Source organism: Aquila chrysaetos, chromosome 19, assembly GCF_900496995.4.
Source record: "Aquila chrysaetos chrysaetos chromosome 19, bAquChr1.4, whole genome shotgun sequence".
NCBI classification, from domain to species: Eukaryota; Metazoa; Chordata; class Aves; order Accipitriformes; family Accipitridae; genus Aquila; species Aquila chrysaetos.
Window position 1 is genome coordinate 21,179,034 of NC_044022.1, and position 22,062 is coordinate 21,201,095.

Genomic DNA, 22,062 nt, shown 5'->3' on the forward strand with positions numbered 1-22,062 from the left:
TGGCCTTTTAGCCACGTACTTATTTGAGAATACTTATCCAGCAATTGAAAGGACAAAAAGCCTGTAATACCAATGACTTATTAGAAGTAAAAGGGAAACAAAAATCTCTAATACATGCTGGATTTCCTGCTGTAACTGTACAGAGCCTACAACCACATTCACTAAGATTTTCGAGCACAAAAAGTTATGATCCTAAATTTAAATTTTGTTACCCAAAAAGAAGTTGCCAGTTTTAAAGAGATTTGGGGCATGAAGAACTCCAATGCGTTAATGGGAGCTAGCTTTGTCTGGTCCTTTATGAACTTTGCTTTAAAAGTTCCTGTCAAGTAGTTTAGACCCCCTCTTTTCAACAGACCAGCCACTTAAAGTTAGCATTACCACTACAAAACCTAGCATTTCATAAAGCATATCTGTCAGATTCTTCTAAATGGCACAAAAGTAGTCCACATGGGATCAGACTAAGACTTTTGAATTGACATTGATGTGCTTAATAAAACATGTCCTTGAAAACATTTCTTCATATAAGAGGTATGATGAAAAAAGTTATTCCACGACAAACAGAATCAGCATGCCTTTATAAACTGGCTACAAGGTGGAGTGAGTCAATATAGTAATAGCAGCCCACAGGTTTCACCTGGCTAAAGATATAATTCCTCTCACTCTCAGGGATGGCAAGTGGGATTAGGGCAGTGTAAATCCCAACATTCAAGTATCTGCTACCGCCTAGACATAGCTAGATGTGTAAAGACAGTGACAGCGTTAGTCTAGAAGCACATGTGCAGCCGGGCATCTAGATGTGGGGGTTCCTGCCATCTCCATGTGAATCACAAGCAGGGCTCCAAAACTGGAATCTGGTCTCCATCACAGAGGAGCATGGATTTAATTAGTTCTTTCCATCACTGTGAAAGACATGAATGAATTACAGTAACATCTTATGCTCTTAACTATTCCGTAGATGAATCCAAAATACATGCAATTACAGATCTAAATATAGTCCCTTACAATTAACAGAAATCAACTCCGCTAAGTAACTCAGGGAGGGAGGAAGACATTTAAAAACACACAAAAACCTGACTTCACTTAGTAACCGGACTTCACTTCTTCTGTATGGTTGTATTATTTCACTTTGAAGACAAGCTTTCCTCAAGAAGTTCCATAAATTTGTTATGAATACTTGTATTCAAACATATCCTAGTTTGTTTGTGAAAGTAAAGTAAAAATTAAGTGAAAATAATGAATTTATTTGCTTCTCAAATTTGTTCATCCCATATCGTCTCTAAATGGCACTGTCCAACAAACAATTTTGTAACCGAAATCAAATGTCTGGTTTGATTTAAAATTTTAAGTGTACTTAAGTGAAAGATGAGCAACCAAAAGCCAAAGAGAATAGCCATTTGCTCAAACATGCAGCAGCAGTGCAATAATCCATACAGTGTCTCGCCCCTTATCTAACTGGAGCACATTCAGTGCCTGCAGGGTACTCCGTTCTCCCTTTCCAGCCTTGCTTTTTTTGTTTGTTTGTTTTCCGAGACTGACAGCAAGCATGCCAACTCTGTGAATATTGTTGGGAATGTGGAGCCTTAGTTTCCTCCAGAATGAAGTGAGAAAACAGAATCTTTTCACTCTAGCACATCAGGCAAGGGCAATCACATACTGGCACAAACACAACCAAAACCAGGTGCAAGCCTTTTTTGCCACATCCATAAGAAATCAGTGCTTCCTCGAAGTTACATGTTTTTTACTATTAAGGAAACTATTGTTTTCCTGACTAAACAGGCCTAGACTTTTAAAAGCAAGATGGCAGACATCGTATCAAGCCGTAAGGTAAGGTGTAATTATGTCCAAAGCTATGTGAAATTGGAAGACCAGTACTGGATGAGAGCTCTTTCAAAGGCAAATTCTCCAAATGCATTCACTGTTCTTTAGAAAGACCCAGAACCAATCAATGCCAAAGCAAGCAGTGTTTGCTAACAACTTCCAGTGATAAATATCAGGATATTTTAGAACTTGTTTTTACAGGTTACTCTGTCTCAATACTGATTTTAGGAGAATATTTTGATCAAATCCAAAATAGCAACACATAGAGAAGTTGCTGAAAGGGAGAGGGATAATCCTGTCCTTAATGTTGCCATTGAAATACATGCTTCTGCACAGCCTAGAAGAGAGTATCCCACAGAGATTTCTACAGATGGCATGGGTGGGAAAGACAGTAGACATGAACTCCCAAATACATAAGACCAGAAAAGGAGAACAGAAATACGAAACTAGTTAGACACAAAGTGCTGTCAAAAGCATAAAGCAAATAAATGGGGAAAAAAAACCAGAGAAAAATCCCCTCAATCTCCCTAATATTCATTGGAGTAGCAGGGATTACTTGTAACAATAGCAGATTTTTTTTAAAAGGGTAGTATGTTTCAAGTTGCCAGCATGCTTTTAATTACGTTTAGAAAGTTAAAGTCTATTGCATGAACTAGACAAATTAAGTCATTCAAAATAATAACAGTTGCTGATTCGCTAACATTTTTAATCCTGCAATTTACATGCTCAAATACATTTTTAACAATATCCCTTTAATACTCAAATACAATCACACTGGCAACTTCAGTGCACTGACTGATGTGACAGTTTAAAGTATTTCAAGGAAGATATTTGGGTCTCTTGAGTTTATATTTTAAAATTGTCAAAATACATATCCTCATAAAACAGAAGAAGAAATTAAAGCCTTGATGTACATTAAGACTGACCCAGACTGTCTTGAAACAAAAAGGAAATCCACAGATTTTTAAGGCCAGAGGGGACCGCTATGATTGCCAGTCTAACTTCCTGCACAAAGGAGCCCATAAGATTTCACCCCCAAAACACCGCAGCAACTATTTTGAAACTGAATTACAGCTAAACAGCACAGAAACATCCTCAGTGTAAATCACCTAATTCAGGATTAAGACTTAAACTATGAAAAGACAGTCTTAATTTTCCTTCTGTAAACAGGTAGAGTACGCAAACCTCACCAGTACATCAGGCTGACACGTTTAGAGCACAGCAGGATGAATTATTAAGGGCTGGTACTCCTCCATACACGTTCCCATCTTTACTACACATAATTGTAAGTAATTATGTGAATGACAATACGATTCATTAAAATATTTCAGTTTTGAAAATTCATTTCTACACTGTCATCTGCTAAAATACAATCACAAAATCCTATTTATTGCTTTTTGTATGAAAATAATTCTAGCAATCTGCATGTTTTTATCATTATTTACATAGTAAATGTTAACTCATAACTAATACTGCAGGGTTATTTCCTACAAGGAAAAGAATCCATAGTCATATCAACCATATCCCCATTTCTGTTGTGTAACATTCACTTTTTGCTCCTTCCCCCACGTTTTTATCATCAGATCCAGGGATATATCAGATCCAGGGACATCTGGAGAGATAAGCCGAATAGAAAGGGCTCACATGCCATTTATTCTATTAGCATATTCTGAAATTTTAAATCGGTGTCGTATCTGCAAGGAACCAGAAATAAGCTAAGGTCTACAAGTGTTTTCAGAGAAAGAATTTCCCCTCATATATTCTCCAGTTCTTGTTTGAACACTGGAAACCACATTTTCCAAAGCTGCTTCTATACTTGCTGTAATCACAAACTTTAGGAGAGAAGGGGCAAAACATAAGACCGGTCACCTTTTCTTAAATACTGCCATACTAAAGTCATAAAGATAGTACTTTTATATTGTATTAAAGCATGGAAATCAAAGTTAGTTAGAATCACATTTTAAAAACCCACATTCAAATGGCCTTCTAAACACAACTCTTGACAACTTTTATTTAAAATTAGCCTTGAAACTTTATTCCTTAATTTATGCTGCTACTGACGGCTGATGTTTATCCACCAAACATGTAAAGAATAGATAATAGACTAAACCCATGATTTTAAAATTCATTAGCGTTTGTAAGAGAGGCTTCTCACAAAATAGATGCCAAGCTTTTCTCTTGATGTCTGTTCAAGATCTCTGATGGCTGATCTTTATAAAATAGCTATTTGAGGCCAAATTTGACATGACAAGTCTTAAAACATGGCATAAAAATACTTTTAAAAATTATTATTGTAAGTGCACGGATTTTTCTCCCATTTTCAGCACAAAAGAAAAACAATTTCAATCCCCCATTAAAACACTTTTAATTTGAAATTGTAAGTACTAGAAATGAACAATCTAACAAAATGAAGATGCAATATGAGATATGAAGCTTGATAGCCCACCTTTCTTCTTGACTGGCATTCTTCTTCCTACTTCTGAATCTGGCTGCAAGCACTTATTTATAGGTATTAACGATGTACTGCTGGAACACTTTGCGAGGTCAGGAACTGGCTATCTATTGCAAAACACTTTTACAGTTCAGTTAGGAAATGCAGCTTCCATCTTCATTTCTATCAATACTTGCTGTTTTCTTGTACTGGACTTCCAATGCTTCCCACAAATAAGAAAAAAAAAGGGGGGGAAAAAAGAAGCTTTTTGATTTTTTTTTTAAGAGATGTTTTCAATTTCTTTAAAATATATTTGAATCTATAAAAATACAAGAGAAAATGTTCCTTGGCAATATAAAACCTTATTATAACTCCTCTTCTGGCAGCAAAGTTTGAAAATTAAAAGATTTTATGTAATACAATTAAGGCACAGTCCATCTCTAGGCAGCTGTCTTAAAACTCCACCTGTACATGCTCAAAAACATATTATTTGCAGGACAAAAATGCCCAAATAATCCAAACAAGGAGGAAGACAAAAACAATCCAAAGTGACTCTTTTAACTTCTTTCACTTCTTGAATGAATCTCGCTAGCTATGTATTAGGTGACTACACAGCAGACTGAAAAGGTCCCTTTTTCCTCACCAGACAACAGCCTTCAAATATCACCCTCTTACCCAACAGAAGTCACTGGTCAGTCACTTTCATTTTTATTATCTGCAAGCCACCCAGCCTTACGGTCTTTAATGTCCCTCTGATCCTCCCATGTATTAAAAGAGAGGATTGAAAACGAGGAAAGCAATCCCTTGACCTGGAATTATTAAAGTGACAGTGCTGCTCACTGGGCACTTTGGCAAAGCAGATTGCTTTATACTGGAGTCATTTACTTCATGCCATTTCTTCCTCTGCACAGCAGCCACCTCGTGAAAGAGGAATAAGGAGAGTTAGGAGACGAGCTTCACAAAAGGTTCATTTTCAGAGATAATGAAGTATTAATGAAACGAAAAGCAAGCCATGGGATCAGTCCAGAGTTTCCCACTCGGAAGCGCAGCTGGTTGGCTTCAATACGAGCCTCTGTCTCCCTCCCTTTTTCTGGAAAAACAAAAAGAGAGAAACAGAAACGGGATAGATTTTCCTCATCTAGCTCCTTAAGAAAAAGTATGAAAGAGGTGGACAAGCTCCAGGCGCTCCCCTTCCCCGCACGAGGAGCTGCGATGCAGGTTGACGGGGCTTTGCTTTGCATCGTCGTCTTTAGGAGAAGGAAACTGTTATTTGTGAGGGGGGGGGCGGCTCTGTTTTGCTAACGTTAAAGATGTTCACAGTTGGGATCTGTTCGTCCCCGGTCCCCTCCAGGCAGGGACTCTCCCCCCACACACACACACCCCCCCGGCTTCTCCCGGTCCAAAAGGGAACCGTCCCTCGCTTTCTGAAGCGGGACGAGGCAGAGAGGGCTGGCTCGCTCGGTGGAGGACTGGGATGAACTGGAGGAGCCGGGCTAGATCTAGGGAGGACGGCTTCCCCCGGGGGTCGCCGAGGGAGAGAGGCAGGAGCGGAGGGGGCTGAGGCGGGGACGGGACGGGGAGCACAAAGGGGCTGGAGGGGAGGGGAGGGGAGGAGGGAAGGGAAGGGAAGGGAAGGGAAGGGAAGAAGGGAAGGGAAGAAGGGAAGAGAAGAAGGGAAGAAGGGAAGGGGGCTGAGGGAGGACGGGCGGGAAAGGGGCGCGGGGGCTGAGGGGAGGCGGCCGCAGGCGGCGCCCGGTGCGGGGGGCTGAGGCCTGGGCGAGGGGAGGGGGTTCAGCGGGTTACCCCGAGGACGGGGCCTCCCCCCATCGAAGGCTCCTCGCTCCGCTAGGGGGAGTCCCCGCGTCCCGGCCGCCGGCTGCAGGATCCCCGCTCAGCCCCGTCTCCATGGAGGAGCCGCCGCCGCCGCCGCCGCCATCCGCCGCCCCTAGCAACCAGCACCGGGCCGGGCGCTGACCGACCCGCCCGCCCAGCACGGTCCGCAGCCAATCGGAAGCCGCCGTGCTGGGCCGGCGGGGGGAACGCCCAATCAAAGGTGTCCTCTGAAGGGCTGGGTCATGTGAGCGGGTAAGATGGCGGCGCCCACACGAGGGGAGAGGGCGGGCGGGAGGTGGGAGGAGCCATGTTGTAGGCGGCGGGGGCCTTCCTGACGGGAGCGGCGCGGTAAGGGCGGGCGCGGCGGCGGGAGCGGGAGGGCCGTGTCCGTGTCCGTGTCCGTGTCTGTGTCCGTGTCCGTGTCCGTGTCCGTGTCCGTGTCCGTGTCCGTGTCCGTGTCCGGCGGGGACAGCGCAAGGTCGTGCAGGTCGGAGCCCGGCCCCGGCGGGAAGGCCGTGAGGGGGTGGGTGGGGGGGTGCGGGTATGAGTAAAAGCTCGTGGGTTGAGGTAAGGACGGGGAGATCATTCACCAATTACCATTACGGACAAAACAGACTAGACTTTGGGGAAAGTAATTTAATTGCTTGCCGATCAAACCAGAGTAGGGTAATGAGAAATAAGAACTAAATCTTAAAACACCTTCCCCCCACACCTCCCTTCTTCCCAGGCTCAACTTCACTCCCGAATTCTCTACCTCCCCCCCAAGCAGTGTAGAGTGATGGGGAATGGGGGTTGGGGTCAGTTCATCAGACGTTGTCTCTGCCGCTCCTTCCTCCTCAGGGTGAGGACTCCTTACTCTTCCCCTGCTCCAGCGTGGGGTCCCTCCCACAGGAGACAGTCCTCCACGAACTGCTCCAGCGTGGGTCCCTTCCCCGGGCTGCAGTCCTTCAGGCACAGACTGCTCCAGCGTGGGTCCCTTCCCCGGGCTGCAGTCCTTCAGGCACAGCCTGCTCCAGCGTGGGTCCCCCGTGGGGTCACAAGTCCTGCCAGAAAACCTGCTCCAGCGCGGGCTCCTCTCTCTCTCCACGGGGCCACAGGTCCTGCCAGGAGCCTGCTCCAGCGCGGGCTTCCCACGGGGTCCCAGCCTCCTTCGGGCATCCCCCTGCTCCGGCGTGGGGTCCTCCCCGGGCTGCAGGTGGATATCTGCTCCCCCGTGGACCTCCCTGGGCTGCAGGGGGACAGCCTGCCTCACCAGGGTCTTCCCCACGGGCTGCGGGGGAATCTCTGCTCCGGCGCCTGGAGCATCTCCTCCCCTCCTTCTGCACTGACCTGGGGGGCTGCAGGGCTGGTGCTCTCACATCTTCTCACTCCTCTCTCAGGCTGCAATTGCTGTTGCACAGTAACTTTTTCCCCTTCTTAAATATGTTCTCCCAGAGGCGCTACCACCATTGCTGATGGGCTCGGCCTTGGCCAGCGGCGGGTCCGTCTTGGAGCCGGCTCTTGTCCAACATGGGGGCGGCTTCTGGCATCTTCTCGCAGAAGCCACCCTGCAGCCCCACTGTTACCAAAACCTTGCCACACAAACCCAATACAACTGTATGCTTTCTGACTTAATACATGTCTCTGACTAAGAGTACAATAAAAAAAAAAAAGTCCTTCCTTGTGGAATATAAAAGCAGAGTAGATATCTTCAAGAATCCTTTAAATTTTTACAAAGTATGGATTTATTTGTTTTTTTCTTACTGTTCTATTTGACAGTTAAGTCAATTTAAATCTGGAGTATTGCCAAAAGCCTCGTCCAGTTAGTGTCCTCCCTTGTTCTGCAGGCATTAGGGATCGTTGTGTTAGAAGGTGATCCAGCTGGAACAAACAAGTACACTGTCCGTTGTTCCTCTGAGCAGTTTTCATCTCTCTGTTTCCTGATCCAAGCTGCTGTATGGCCCCAGGGTTGGAGGTGCTCAGGCAGGAGTATCTGCAGGGTGAGACTGTCCGTTTTCATCGCAGCGAGTACTTAAGTTGGCTTAAAGCGATTGTCAAACCACAGCGGCAACATCACTAAAGAAAGCAGTTTTTTAGGGTTCACGTAGTCATAAACATCATAGACATCTTTAGCTGGATTGTGCCCTTTGCATCTGAAAACTCTGCCATGAAAAACAGGAAATGCATTTGTGATTGCATAGTGCCAAAAGAGTCTAAATGTTTATTTGATACATACTGGGGCTGTGTAACTTTGATTACGTTTGTTTGTTTGTTCCTTGTGATCCAGGACTTCAAGATGACAGGAAGAGAGTTTCTTGAACTAGATTCTCCGCAGCAAAGACTATATTTGGAAAGACTTAAGCGGATGGAAGTCATACAAAAGATGTTCAATGAGCTTCCTAAAGCAGATCAGTAAGTGCTGGTAAAATAAATGAAGATAAGTGAATCAAACATTTCAAGTCTTTTGGAGGCTTTTCTTTTCCCTTACTCTTGTATTACAAATCTTCCTTGCAGTTATAAAAATATTTAATTGTGAAGATGTTTATTATTGTCCAGAACAGAAAACTTGTTTCGCATTTTTTAAATATGGTTAGTTCACTGTTATCTCTGGTCCTGCTCAGCTGGTTTCTGGCATGTGCTCCCCAATGCTTAAGGTTCTGGGACAGCTGATCAGCCCTGACTGGCTCTGAGCATTCATACAGTGCTGTGCTAGGGCTAATAAATTTTCTAGGAAACTGAAATGTTGGCAAGAATAAGGCAGATACCTTTGTGGTTCTGCAGGAGTCATCTCATGTCCCGCAGGGCTGGCCTGGGACCAGAACTGAGGGAGCGTCAACCTGCTAGTTCCTGCATTTCATTCTGCACTGCTCCCCGTTTCAGGAAGGCAAGACTGAGGTATCCAGGTGGTGGTGGACGAGTCAGGCAGAGTCGTGCAGGCTCATCAGCAGGGTTCTGTGCAGCACAAAACCAGCTAAATGCCTTCTGGGCCTCACAAACAACCTTTCTGTGTTTTGTGATATTGCGTTTCACTGCAAAACCTTACTGAACCTGAGCTGGTTCTGTAAGGAGCTGTTTGCACATGCATATCATCTTGGATAAGCTCTGTATAAATAAGAGTAATCAGAAACTTCTTTTTTTTTTTTTTTTTTTTTTCTTTTTTTTTTTTTTTTTTTTTTTTTTTTTTTTTTTTTTTTTTCCTTTTTTTTTTTTTTCTTTTTTATTAGGACTAAATTGCTGGCTAAACCCCTGCCATTACAGTCAGTGGTGCAGCTTTCTGTAGGATCTGCTGCACTCACATTCAACTTGTAACACTTCTCCTTCCCCCAACGAGCTGGGGAGCTAAGGGGGAGGCAGGTTCCTCAGTGGTGAGGTGGTAACATCTTGATAAAAACTGTGGAACCTAGGCACTGCTGGGCCTTGGAAAGAAATAGCTGCTGGGATGTGAGCCTGTATTTGAAACTGCCTTGGGAGGACTTAAAAGTTTGTATATCCAGAAGGGAGGTCAGTAATGGCTGGAAGGAAAGAGGAAGCATCCTACAGTCAGATTGAGAGAGCTCATGCTCACCAAAGTTCTTGGTTTTTGACACTAGGGAGCTAGTATTAAAACAAACAAACAAAAAAAAAACCCTGAAACCAAAAAAAAACCCCAAACAACAGACAAAAAACCAAACCCAACCCTTCCATCCTCCCTTTCTTTCCTTTCATGCAGTGTAGCAGTTCTGTACATCAGTAAGCCTGAATAGATTCTGATGGTTCTGGGTACATTAATGTGCTCTATGTTGGCTTCTCAAATACACTGCTAAATTTTAATCTACACCTATGTGTATGCACACATGCATTTCACTGCCTGTGATTTTAAACATACCAGTAGCATGAAATGGCTGGTTTGCAGAATCTGTACTCTTGGGGAGAGTCTGTAAATGACATCTAGTATTGGGAGAATGGTGATTTGAAAAGCAAATAGGCCCATTTCTTCTTCAAACCACAAAAAAAGAAACATGGCTCCTAAATAAGGGTGAGAGATCTGACCACTGGAGTCCTTTTGCTATATAGTATCAGAATTGAATTGTTAGTAGCTTATTTTCATGTTTGAAAATCTGATGTATACCAAGCTTGGAAGTGTTTTCCTGTTCAAAATGAGAAACAGTTGGTGTCATTGATGCCAGATGTTTTTAATGTTTTAGGTTTTGCAGAATTAGCACCTACGTCTCTGAAGCCTTTTTTGTATGGTTTGTCAGTGCTTAGTGTTACTCTAAGCATTAAAATGTGGAAGAGTTTTAAATAGGTTGATTTTTAAAAAATCATATATTTTAATTGCTAAATGGTTTAGAGATTGTCACATTTGATAATTTTGCAAATAAATATGACATTTGGCCAAGCATAAATTTTGTGACCGGTTAAGCATTTTATTTTCTTCAGGGCTTTAGTGGTAAATCCAACTTATGACGCATTTTAAAAACACACTTTTAACATAATAATATTGGCACAGCCTCAGAATCGGGAGTGCCTTCCAGTTAATTGCTTTGCCTGGCAATAGTTGTCGTTCTGGGAATTTTAGATTTGTGGAAACCTAAAGCAAAGAGTCGTTTCCACTAATCAATCAGGTATGCCAGGTATAATGTTATAGGTAATGCACAACTTCCTTCTGCAAGCCAAACGAAATAAATCACAAACTGCTCATCAGGCTTGTAAAACTGGCACGCTTTTGCGTTCCCTGTCTTGCGTTACCTGCGGTGATGTAATGTACTAAAGTGGGAACTGTTTGTCAAGATACTAAATGCTGACTATCTCTGACCAGACTTTGTTCTATTCTGCCTTCACCATATTACAGATTGCAACAGGAGTAGTTGCCCTAAACCATATGTTAAAAACATGGTAGATAACATAATCCAGTCCCTCTGTTATCAAGGGAAAAATAGAAGTCCCAGTTCTGTAAACCAGTGCATAACCTTTAACTAGCGTAACCTCCTAGCAAGGTAGGACCTTAAATTCACATTTTCCATGCACACAAGGAAGGCTTACAGCCCTTCAGCTTCCAGGATCAGTACAAATGATCTGCCAGCAGCTGCTGAGATCGTTATTGCAAGATCTCAGTTGCCATAGTTGTCCCACCTGATCTGTTCTGTAAGCTCTTATGTTGAAACTAAATCTGTACTTTTGGGTAAGCAGGCTAGAAAGAAGGCTGATGACAGGAGCTAGCTGTGATTATTTAAATATATATATACAGTTTATATATATATATAGTTTTTTAATTTGTTTTGAGAAAACATACTGCTTAGAAACATGCTGATTAAGAGAGCAAATTTCATGAAGTTTCCATCAGCCATAATAAATAAAAAATTACGTAGAAAAGACTTCTCAGCCTTTCTGTCCCTTCATTCTTGAGGTGTGTGTAAACTCAGGCATATAGCAAAGGATGCTACACGGGTTGCTTTTGAAAGTAGTTACTCTCCATTTTGCACCAGTGAGAGATTTACATCTCTTACCTCTTACTGTAGGATATTCAGAAGTGAATTGCAGCACTGAGTAAACCAAACTTTTCTACAGTTCTCAATTGCTGAAGCAACTTTCCTTCTTTCACAGGAACCTTTGTAATCATGGATCATACTTCCTTGGAGCAAATGCAAGCTTATGTGGCTTAGCAGCAAATAACTTCTTCAGGAACATCCTACATGTCAGAAGGGCTTCCTTAGTGTCTGCTCTGCCAATGGCTGTTATTCCGTTTCTTTCAACAGTAGCGGCTTATGAAGTATTTGTGCGTAAGCCTTTATTTTCAGGTAAAAACCTCTTTATTCCTTGTTTTCCAAAGGGCTTTGCTTTCTGGACACATTGTAACGCTAGAGGAGTTTTTCCTCTCTGCAGAACTGAGGTCTCGAACTGTGGTGGTCTTGAAAAACCTCAGTTTGTAAAGCAGGGTTTGAAAAACACATCATTTAATGCATTGGGCAGCAGTGAGTTCTTGAAGTTGAGTGGGAAAGCACATACATATGTGGATTTATATATCTTCATTAAAAAATTTGTTACGTGTCACTGAAGTTTAGCATTTTTCACCCAAAGTCGTGTAAAAGTGACTGCAACAAAGCAGTTCAGTTTCCCCCACCCATATGATTTTATTTGAAGGTCAACTTTAGAGTGGTAGATTCTTTGTGGGTTGGAATGAGGGTGATTTTTTTGCAAAAAGAAGAGTCCTGCTTTCAGAATTTCTTGCATACCGCTACAGCTTAGCCGTTTCTGTCAAGCACCTGTTTCCACGTTGTCGCACGCAGCTTATAAATTGATGTGGTGGAGCTATGTGGATATTGACGGTGAAATACTGTTTGTCATGCAGGTGAGCTAAACTGTGAGGTCTGCACTGTGGTCAGAGGAGGATTAATAGGGGCTGTCGTGGGTGGCCTCTATCCTGTTTTCCTGGCTCTCCCCATGAACGCGAGCCTTGCAGCCAGGTACGTCTTATTAACCTGCAATGAGTGGAATGTATTTGTTGGTCAAATCTTTGGTTCAAATTCTGTGGATTTTTAGTCTATGCACACCTGTCTTCTTTGTAGGCTTTTAGTACATGGAAGGGGATTTACATTAAGGGCATCTAATTACAAGGCACAGTTCCTAGGACATACACCAAGCGTCCAAAGCGAAACAAGATCTGCAAAATGATACACTGTAAAGCACTTGTGTTTAGCTGGAACCTTACAAGCTACCCACGATGGGCCTGGGTACCTGAAATTGTGGCTGCTGTCCTGCCAAGCGCTGAAGATTGCTGCTTAGTGCCGTTTGGCTGGACGGCCGAGAGACCCTGCGGATCCTGGGCAGCGCCCAGCAGCCAAACTCCCTGGCGGGTGTAATTCTGTGGATTGGGTCAGAGCACAGCGAGGGGATGGCAAGACGTCAGTATGCTCAGGATGATTTATAGCATTTATCCGGAGAGCTCAGTACCACCAGGTGAATGTAACTTGGGGTAGGAAGGAGAGAATGAGAATCTACCTAAATATTTTTAATGACTTTAATGTTAAATCTTGACACTGAAATTGGATGGAAAAAAAAAAGTAAGTTTCTACCACTGTTTATGTTGTTTAGGTATTCTTCATCTCCCTTGCCAGGGAAAGAAAATCTACTACGCTTCTGGCTCACAACTTCTCAGCCTGTCTTTAGAAAGATGAGTTGGGGTGTACTTATACAGGTTCTGACTGGATTATATCTTGCCACTAAACATCACGGAATATATATCAAAGTACTGCAGCAGATGAACGCTAGCAGGGATCCTGAAGAGTTACAAGCATGAAGTTAAAGCAACTTTTCAGTTGCCTTGGATAAGTAACCATAATAAACAAAGAAAGAAATTGTTGCTTGCTGTCTTTTTTAAATAGAAAAACAAAGTTAAGACTCTGCACTGGCATTCTTTTCAGTTCTGAACTTAAATGCAAGTTAAATTTTTTATTATGTCCAGCTGAGTGTGTACACCTGAATACAAGCTTTATAAGGACAGGTGTCTGTCTTTGGAATTGGGCGGGGGGGAAGCATTTATATTGCCTGCTCTAAGGTGATGCTACATCTTTCAGAAGCTGTATAAATTAGTATGATTGAAAAAGCATTTTTTCTTCACAATGCAAACCACAATGATTAAAAAAAAAAAAGGGGGGGGGGGGGGGTCAAGGCTAGGGTTTTTTTAGAGATTCCCCAAAACCTGAGTATTTTTCTCCCTGAAATTTCCTCCATTCTGCTAGCACTGAATTTCTGTCACAAGATGACCCCCTTTCGGCTGTTATGAGGGTCACTCTGTACCCTGTAGAGAACACTATTATCACAGAGCAGTCAGGAGTGATACTGCTGTCAGACTTCCCAGCATATAGATCAAGTGACCAAAAAAAAAGCCCAGTCAGAACACACTTTGTCCTTGCAACCAGTTTGCCTTGAAATTAGATTTTTCCTGAAGCAAGGAACTGTACTGAGAGGCCTCAGGTGGCTGGTGCTGTTACTGTGGTATTGCAGCTACCTCTGGTTTTTAAGATCAATGGTCTGGAGTAATGCATTTATGAGTCAGGCTTGTCTTCACATTGGCAACTGACTGTATGTTCTAGAGCAATATAAATTGTTGATTTTCCTACTGCGTGAGATATCTGTAGGGTATTCCGCACTTTGAGAACTAAATCGGGATTTTTTTCTACAGAAGCAATCATCTCCATCTGATGTATGGTCTTAACTGTAAAACCTGTATGTAAAACCTGGTCAACAATCGTGTACACTTCAATAAAATTCTAGTATCCCCCCGAGATGCACATGGAAATACTTATTAATGAGAATTAAGAATTCAGCATCAAGACCCTTAATTGGCTTGCTTTAAAACTTGTGCTCTAGCACTGCTGAAAAATGTGTTAAAGGAGTTTCATCGTGTTTATGTACTTTTTCCTAACAAATTTGTTGTTACAGCAGGAAAACCATGCACTGTATTTCTCTGTAACCAGGAGTAGCAGCCTGATTGGTACAGGGAAGCAGCAAAGACAGACTGCCTCCACAACGGTTGTTATGTAAATTGGTTTAGTTTTTCTTAATTCAAAGTATTGCTGTATCGTGTGGTGTTCTGATACTGGCCTGCATCAAAACAGAGAGCTGGGCCTTACCTTCATCACCCCCACTTCAGAGATTCTCACGGAGCAAGTATTTTACAAGACAGTGAGTTATGGTATCTCCAGAAGTCATCAGACTTTAACCAACAGAACCACTTACCTGCGATAATAAAAACATAAAATAAAGCCATTACTTTGCAATAGTATCTTTAAGAATGAAAATTAATGGCTCTGTGGTTATTGCGAGCATTTAACAAGATATAGTTAAGATATTGTAAACAGATCCTAGTGCTTTTTAAAGTGTGAGATTCAAAACCATCTTCCATTCCATGTACTATTTTGGTATCAATTCAAGTGATAATCATTCTCAGAGTAATTAAAATGCATGCTCTGATACTTAGTGATCTGACTTGGACAAACCCCTTTTTTTTAGACACTAATTTCTTAGGGTGAAAGGTGAAGATTGTATGTAACGAGAAAAAAAAAATCACATTCCTCAATGTTTTTTAATAAGTTGCAAAGACTGATACTTCTTTCCGGCATAACAGATGAACACACAAATTGCAAATACGTATTTTAAGTGTTCTGCATGGGTTGTGTCAAAGGTCAGCTATACACTCCTTAGGCAAGAAAGGTGTTATGTTTATAAAAAAGGAAACTTTCCAGTTGTACGCTATGTACTTCTTAAACAACTGGGGGAAAAAAAAGTTCTCAAAAGTAAGGTAAAGACAGACTGAAACTGCTTCAAAATTCAGCAGGACACCAAGATGCTGTCAGTCAGTTCTAGTATGCACGCGCGTGAAGGAGCGCCCTCACGGAAACCTGGAAATGCTCCTTCCATTCTCCGTTTTGCGCAGGGGGTACAACATACCTCATGCAACTCTCAAGAAGTCAAAGGACGAGCTTTTACCAGTTCTTGGCCTCCTACCCACTGTAACAATCTCCTTGCAAACGCTGCCTCCCTGCCGAAAATCTTCGCTAGAACAAGTTTTAGTTGTATTCTTCCTTCTACCATTTTAGTAGAAACAAGCCAGTCGCAGACTACGTATCACAGCAATAGCTTTTACTGCATTCTTAGAAGAATGCACATGTCCAATATAAACCCGTAGAGATGGACTTCTGACTACTCAAGGTCTGAACTACTGCCAAAAGAATGCCGAGAGACTGGCTATAGATAAGAATCAACAGAAATACTAAAAAAAGCACTGATTTTATCTTCTATATGTACCATTTTTTATGCTGATTTTCAATATGACCATCTATTCCACAGCCCTCAACAAATGATAGCCTCATCTCCCTTGTACCCGCCCTAGTCCAGCTATCCTCCTGCTAATAAGCAAAGGCAGAATTATTTCTCCAAATCTGCATATCCCACTGAAACTGGGTGAAAAACTGTAGAATCAGCTACTGTCAATGTGCAATTTTACACAGGGCATTCTTTAAACACAAAGCCCATTTGTACAACCCCCATACCTAATGTATCTCCTGAGACATTTACAGTCTAACGAATAGCATACACAACCCTATAAACGGAGTACTGTTGATTCTAGCAGAAAACCTGTTTAACTACAAGCTCTGGAGAACACAAGTTTTTAAAAATCAGTAAATTTACAAAAAGGCCTTTGTGTTTTGCAGAAGATCTCTGTGTTTCACAGGGAAAACCGACTACGGTTTTGACAAGTGGCATGAGAAATCTGATAATCTGCAAGTACCAAGAAATGCCAAGTGTTGGAATATGGTTCCCTACATTTACTTTGGTATCATCTCTCCAGGCAGCTAGAGATTGCAGAAGCACCGATTTGTTTTCTCCTCTCAGATGCTGCTAAGCTCTTCAGAGGAAAGAGAGAGAAATTAATTTAGAATGCTACTAAGAGTCACAGCACCAGACTCAAACTGTAAAGGACTAACAGGGAACTGAGCATGAAATTGTTTCTTATTTAACTGCTAAATAGTCTTCAAGCAGCTGTGGGGTGGAAAAATACTGGAAAACGAAGGTAGCGTAGCCATGCAGTCTAACACTGATGGCACTTGGTTCTGTGGTACGTACGGTTTAACAAACACAAACTTCAATGCTGAACAGGGTATTTTCTACAACCAGCGGCCAAAAAGGCAGAGCATGCCAGTATGTTTTTAAATTTTTAAGCTATGTTTTTTGTGAAATGTTCCTTTTTATCAAGCTGCAGACTACTTTCACTAGAATGCCTGGATGCTAGAAAGCCAGCACGCTATTTTAAACTGCTCTCTACCAATAAAGCATTTAAGATTAACAGAAATCAAAGAGTACAGTACATGGCTCGCTCTGGAGCTTTAAAAATGTTCTGTCCTTTCAGCACCCTCAAACCTTTTTTTACACTCACTCCAGCGTTTTAGCGTGGAAATAACACTTTGATGAAAGATTATGGTTTAACAGCATATTATTAACCACTCGTCAAACTTCAGAACCTGAAAATGGGACAGAAAGGAGGAAGATGCCAATAGACAATGGAAGCATTTACGTAAGTATTCTACTCCTCCATGGTTTATTGATCAAACATGCCCACATTAATAAAATATTAAGAAAGAAAAACAACTGTAAAATACAAGGAGTGGTGATTCTCAGAAGTACAATCTTTGGTTCAAGGAATAATGCTTTCATTTTGTCCTCACCACAAAATTAACTTGAAAGACAGAGGAGTAAGAACATTTCTCCTGCATACCCTAATCCATTTTATCTTGTTTTGCAACTGATGACCCCCACAGATAGCAGCAACAGCATTTTCCCCTTTCTGTTTTCCCATTTTGTGTAATGAACCACTAAATTAAAGCAAGGCATTAGTGAGAAGAAAAAGATGAAAAAACATTTGAGCCCATAAATTGAAAGATCAACAAGTCTGATTTTATTATGATATCGTATTCTTATCTGGATGGCACATAATTACAAAGAAACATTTACAATATATTTTCAAGTATTAAGTTATGTCATTTCAAGGCTTCCACTTCAAAAAGCTACATTAATAATACACCATACAGATAGTACAGTCGGTTAGAGTTTCAAATAACTTCCTCCCCTCTATTTGGTTTAAATAAGATTCAGTAGGCACTAGAAATGCCTGCAGCCACTTACTTTCTTGGGACTTGACCTTGTTCTTGTACCAGTATACATCATTTTGCATGTCAGAAAATCAGCTACTCTCAGACACAGCTCACAGGTAGTTTCATGACTAGAGCGATGCGCAGGTTCACAACAGAGACCAGAACTACGTCCCTGACCCCTACCATTTAGCAGTAATGCAAAAAGAAAGAATGCATATTTAAGTTAACTTAAAAAACACTTCTACACTGAAGTAACTGTAAAAATGCCATTGTAACATCTCATACGTGCTACATTAGTGTTTCTCGTTTCATCAAGCATGTTGAACTTCAAAATAAAGCATGTTCATGAAGTCTGAGCTAGGCAGATTGAGCCTAGGTTGAATCTAACTCAATTATTTCCATTTTGCGTATCAGTCAGTACGGGTCTTGATGGTTAACTCTGATTCCTGTGGCACTGGTATAACCCATCAATTACAGCAGGGTTACACAATTTAAGACTGAAACTTTGAACAGTCCTGTTGACGCCACCACAGAGGTGTAAGGTAACACATAGCCCACTAAGTCTCTTTTGTGCTGGCAATATACCCTGAACAGATGGAATTCTGCATACAGTGGAGTGAAACCTGTTTGATAGGACATTGTCTTTTAAAAAAACCATCTTGGATGACAGTAAATGATCCCAGCATTCAACCTTTTTTTTTTTTTTTTTTTTTCAACCAAAGACAGCAAAAGCCCTGTTACCTCTTTATTCTCATTTCTTATACTACCTTTTAAAATAAAGCAGGAAATGTGGCCAGCAGCTGGTCCCGTCTCTTCTGCCCCAACACAGCTGAATCCACTTTAGCATAAAGAAAAACAAGGATGCTAAATACACATATACTTTATCACACAGTGATGTTTCACAAAGAAAAATCAAACTCCTTTTAAACTGATGAACACTTGATAGGGTCTAGCACCAATAAAGCAAATGACTGGGAGAAAACGCTTCACATTCTACTTAGCCTTAAACATAACATTTAAGGCTTTAAGAAACAAGACTTCAGAAACACTAGATAGAATCTTTTTTTTAAAGAAGTTAATAAACGAAACTGTTTTAGGAAAGTCTATTCTTTGTGAAACCTCACTTTACATATTATCATTTTCACAATCCTTCTTCCCCCAACTGACATACATATAAACAACCTAAACATTATAATACAACTGAAAAAACAACCCACTCATCTTTTGTGATAGGGAGAAACACTGACTAGTACAAGAAAACACACGCTACTGTTTGTCAAACTATTTTTCCTCCCATCTCAGTTAATTATGGAGCATTTTTCAAATCATTAGCCTCCAAATACGTATTTGCTCATCTCCAAACTGTGCTTAATTATATAAAGTTATAGATTTCTGGATACTGTAAGAGGCTAAATTAAGAACTCTACAGTAAAATTAAGCACATGCATATACATGCAATATCTTTAAAATTTAAAGCTACTTTGAAGTAACACAGGAATTTCAGTGTGCATGGGCACAGAGATTTACTTATGGGAAGCTAAAGTAACGAGTTACTTCAATGCACTGCATTCATCAAACCACAATTCTCGTTAGAGGTCCATGCAAAAAAATGACTCCTCTATATTAGGGTTCCACTGTACAGATATAACCAGTGTTCAGGTTCTGTTTAATCAGGCAAAACTCCGCATCATGAATGAGAGCAAGCCAGAGAAGGACTTTTTAGAGGTACCGTGCATCCCTAACACTAGACAGTATTTTAAAACAACAGTTCAAAAATTCTTTTTTTTTTTTTTTTCCCATTTAAAAAGCAATTTACTTACACTTTTGGGACAGTCCCCTATGATAAAAGGCTGTAAATGTCACATCCCCCTTATTAGCATATTTTCCCTTTTCAGCTCATCAGATCCTTAGTTTAATAGAAAATTCCTATTTCAAACGGCACAAGCATTTATTTCTTAATTCAAAAGGTAGCTCATGTTTTGGCTACTGTGTGCATATTCATTTAAAAAAAGGAAAAGAGGAAAACAGCTAATTAGAATGACATGATCGTAATTTTCACTATTAGTTATCATCCAGAGCTAGAAACATTTTGGCAGAGTAGGCCAAGGACCAGAGAAATCATTTCCTGAACCAGTCATTACAAGAGACTGGCATAAGCAAAGCAAGCTGTCTGATACCGCATTATGGGAATATATTGATCCTTACCAGGTTGCGAGGTGGAAAACGACTGTTCTTTAACCCCTACACAACGGAGCCTGGCAGGGCAAGCACCTAAAAGAGAAACTGTCAGAGAGGTTTTAATAGTAATGTATAACTGAGATGCAGTACAATTTTATATGCATGCTTTCTTTTGCCGATCATTACTATTTTCTTAAGTCTGTCCAGTGACGATGTCTTAATGAAGTTTTTGGTTTGGTTTTCTAAGCAAGCATTTTCGGCTCCTCAGGATAAGCAGGCTAGACATTATCTGACTCAAGACCGGGCAGTCAGCGTTATCTTTACTGGCAACTGCGAAGTGGAACCGAGCACACCTTCATGCGTCAGGTCGGCATGATCTTTTTTCACCCAAGCGCTGCAAACGGGCTCTGGTGGCACCTCTGCGTGTATATGCGCGTGTCAGTTTGCACGATAATTACTGCACTGCTGTACACAGCTCTGCACGACTCTTAGGCCAGACAGGCTCAGACCACTACCGTCCACACGCCAGATTTACGCGACCTTTCACCAAGGCCACCGTCTGGCTCCCAACGTGCCGTTCGAGAGATTTTTTTTTTTTTTTTTTCCGTTACCCTGGCCACTTAAGCGCCAGGTTCCCCTCCTCCGCATCTCCCCCAATACCACCCCATCACCACTGTGTATTTATCCTTTTTTTTTTCTCCGCACCATCGCCTGCTTCCTCCGCCACGACGCGAGGCCCCTAGGGGCGAGAACCCCACGAGTACTTGCAGCAGGTACTTGACCCTACATTTTGAAGGAGGCCGCCGCCCGCCGAGCACAGATGGAGCAGAACTCCACCGACACCTGATCCCGGTCCACGTGGAGGCAGATCCCGCCGGCGGCCGCCCACTCCTCCTCCGTCTCCGTCACCACCGCCGCCGCCGCCGCCTCCTCCAGGCCGGCAGGCCGGGAGCTGGGCAGGGCGTAGTCGTGGTCTCCGCTCTCGCCGGCGGGCTGGAGGTGGTGGTGATGGCGGCGGGGGCTGCCCGTGTCCCTGAAGAGGCTGGTGCCGAGCTGCAGCCCGCCGGCGCGGATCCCGGCTAGGCGGCTCAGGAGCTGCCCTAGAGCGCTCTGGTTAGCCAGCACGGCCCGCAGGTAGCTGCTCTCCCGCTCCAGCTCTCGCAGGCGCCGGCTCAGGCCGCGGTTGCGGTCCCGCAGCTGCCGGTTCTCGGCAGCCAGGCCCTGCAGGCGGCTCTCCAGCCCCAGCACGTACTGCTTCTTCTTCAGCCGGTTCAGCCGCGCCGCCGCCGCCGCCTTCAGCCGGCTCCCGGCCCCGCCGTTCCTCCGGCCGGGCGCCGCCGGCCTCTGGCCCTGGCCCGGCGGGGGCGGCGGCTCCGGTTCCCCACAGAAGCAGCCGCTCAGCTCCGCGTCCAGGTCCCAGTCCGGCCGGGCCGCCTCCAGCAGGTCTCCCAGCTCCAGCCCCGGGAACCAGTCCTCTTGCTCCCACACCTCCAGCGGGCCGCCGGGCGCCTCCGGTTCCTTCTCTTGCCGCCGCGGCTCCGAGGCGCCCGCCTCCCGCCGCGGCGGCTGCTGTTGCTTGGGCCGCGCGGGGCCCGGATCCCCTTCCCCGCCGCCATCCCGCCCTCGCGGGGCCTGCCCCGCGCCGGCTAGCGGCCAGACGGCGCCCGAGGGGCTCGCTCCGCCGGAGGAGGCCGCCAGCAGCTGGGTGAGGCTGTGGCGCATGACGGCGGCGGCGGCTGAGGGGGCCGGCGGGACGGGACGGGACGGGACGGAGCCTGAGGAGAGCGGCCAGCGGCTGCGGCCCGGCGCTCCCGCCGCGGTGCCTGTCGGGAAGCGGCACCGCGAGCACGGGGATGGGGGGGGGGGGGGCGGGGGGCGCCTCAGCCACTGCGCCCGCGCGCGGGAAAGCGGCGGCTGTGAGGGGCTGTGTGTGTGTGTGAGGGGGCTCTGTGTGTGTGAGGGGCTGTGAGTGTGTGAGGGGCTGTGGGTGTGGGTGAGGGGGCTCTGTGTTTGTGTGAGGGAGCTCTGTGAGTGTGTGAGGGGGCTCTGTGTGTGTGTGAGGGGCTCTCTGTGTGTGAGAGGGGGCTCTGTGTGTGTGTGAGGGGCTCTCTGTGTGTGAGAGGGGGCTGTGAGTGTGTGTGTGTGAGGGGCTGTGGGTGTGGGTGAGAGGGGCTCTGTGTGAGTGTGTGAGGG

At 43.7% G+C, this 22,062-nt stretch overlaps 3 protein-coding genes across 23 annotated transcripts in view; 1 reads left to right on the plus strand and 2 right to left on the minus strand.

Moving 5' to 3' along the window:
- The window catches only part of DLG2 (discs large MAGUK scaffold protein 2), a 1,026,767-nt gene extending 1,020,554 nt beyond the window's left edge, over window positions 1–6,213 (minus strand). For all 14 annotated transcript variants that reach the window (XM_030042410.1, XM_030042403.1, XM_030042402.1 and 11 more), the window contains exons 1-2: window positions 6,053–6,213; window positions 4,265–5,339 (exon numbers count right to left, since the gene is read on the minus strand). In XM_030042410.1, the coding sequence (XP_029898270.1) occupies window positions 4,265–4,283 (19 nt within the window). In that variant the 5' untranslated portion in view covers window positions 4,284–5,339; window positions 6,053–6,213. The remainder of the gene's footprint in view (window positions 1–4,264; window positions 5,340–6,052) is intronic.
- A 2-nt stretch (window positions 6,214–6,215) lies between these two features.
- Window positions 6,216–14,325, plus strand: LOC115353267 (transmembrane protein 126A-like). 3 transcript variants are annotated; one of them, XM_030042436.1, is made up of 5 exons: window positions 6,216–6,334; window positions 8,349–8,473; window positions 11,645–11,838; window positions 12,390–12,504; window positions 13,133–14,325. In XM_030042436.1, exons 2-5 carry the CDS (start codon window positions 8,358–8,360, stop codon window positions 13,335–13,337), a joined length of 630 nt encoding a protein of 209 aa, XP_029898296.1. In that variant the 5' UTR covers window positions 6,216–6,334; window positions 8,349–8,357; the 3' UTR covers window positions 13,338–14,325. The 3 variants fall into 3 exon arrangements, with proteins under 3 accessions (XP_029898296.1, XP_029898294.1, XP_029898295.1); XM_030042434.1 differs by lacking the exon at window positions 6,216–6,334 and adding an exon at window positions 6,344–6,430; XM_030042435.2 differs by lacking the exon at window positions 6,216–6,334 and adding an exon at window positions 6,496–6,569.
- CREBZF (CREB/ATF bZIP transcription factor) lies at window positions 12,387–21,776 on the minus strand. Of its 6 annotated transcripts, XR_003927517.2 has the most exons (6): window positions 20,657–21,776; window positions 19,897–19,974; window positions 18,459–18,529; window positions 15,491–15,627; window positions 14,674–14,779; window positions 12,387–12,519 (listed from the first exon to the last, which is right to left on the minus strand). XR_003927517.2 is itself a non-coding variant. In XM_030042431.2 (3 exons), exons 1-2 carry the CDS (start codon window positions 21,589–21,591, stop codon window positions 19,926–19,928), a joined length of 984 nt encoding a protein of 327 aa, XP_029898291.1. In that variant the 5' UTR covers window positions 21,592–21,775; the 3' UTR covers window positions 17,473–18,529; window positions 19,897–19,925. The 6 variants fall into 6 exon arrangements, 1 of the variants encoding a protein (XP_029898291.1); XR_003927516.2 differs by lacking the exon at window positions 15,491–15,627; XR_003927518.2 differs by lacking the exons at window positions 14,674–14,779; window positions 15,491–15,627.
- Window positions 21,777–22,062: the final 286 nt, after the last annotated feature.

What these genes read in the sequence shown, in the direction of transcription:
- LOC115353267 (XM_030042436.1), top strand. Translation starts at nt 8,358, where the DNA reads ATGACAGGAAGAGAGTTTCTTGAACTAGATTCTCCGCAGCAAAGACTA. An exon ending in GAGCTTCCTAAAGCAGATCA is followed by an intron (nt 8,474 to 11,644) that starts GTAAGTGCTGGT and finishes CTTCTTTCACAG; the next exon opens with GAACCTTTGTAATCATGGAT. An exon ending in GCGTAAGCCTTTATTTTCAG is followed by an intron (nt 11,839 to 12,389) that starts GTAAAAACCTCT and finishes TTTGTCATGCAG; the next exon opens with GTGAGCTAAACTGTGAGGTC.
- CREBZF (XM_030042431.2), bottom strand. Translation starts at nt 21,591, where the DNA reads ATGCGCCACAGCCTCACCCAGCTGCTGGCGGCCTCCTCCGGCGGAGCG. An exon ending in GCGGCGGCCTCCTTCAAAAT is followed by an intron (nt 19,975 to 20,656) that starts GTAGGGTCAAGT and finishes CCTCTCTGACAG; the next exon opens with TTTCTCTTTTAGGTGCTTGC.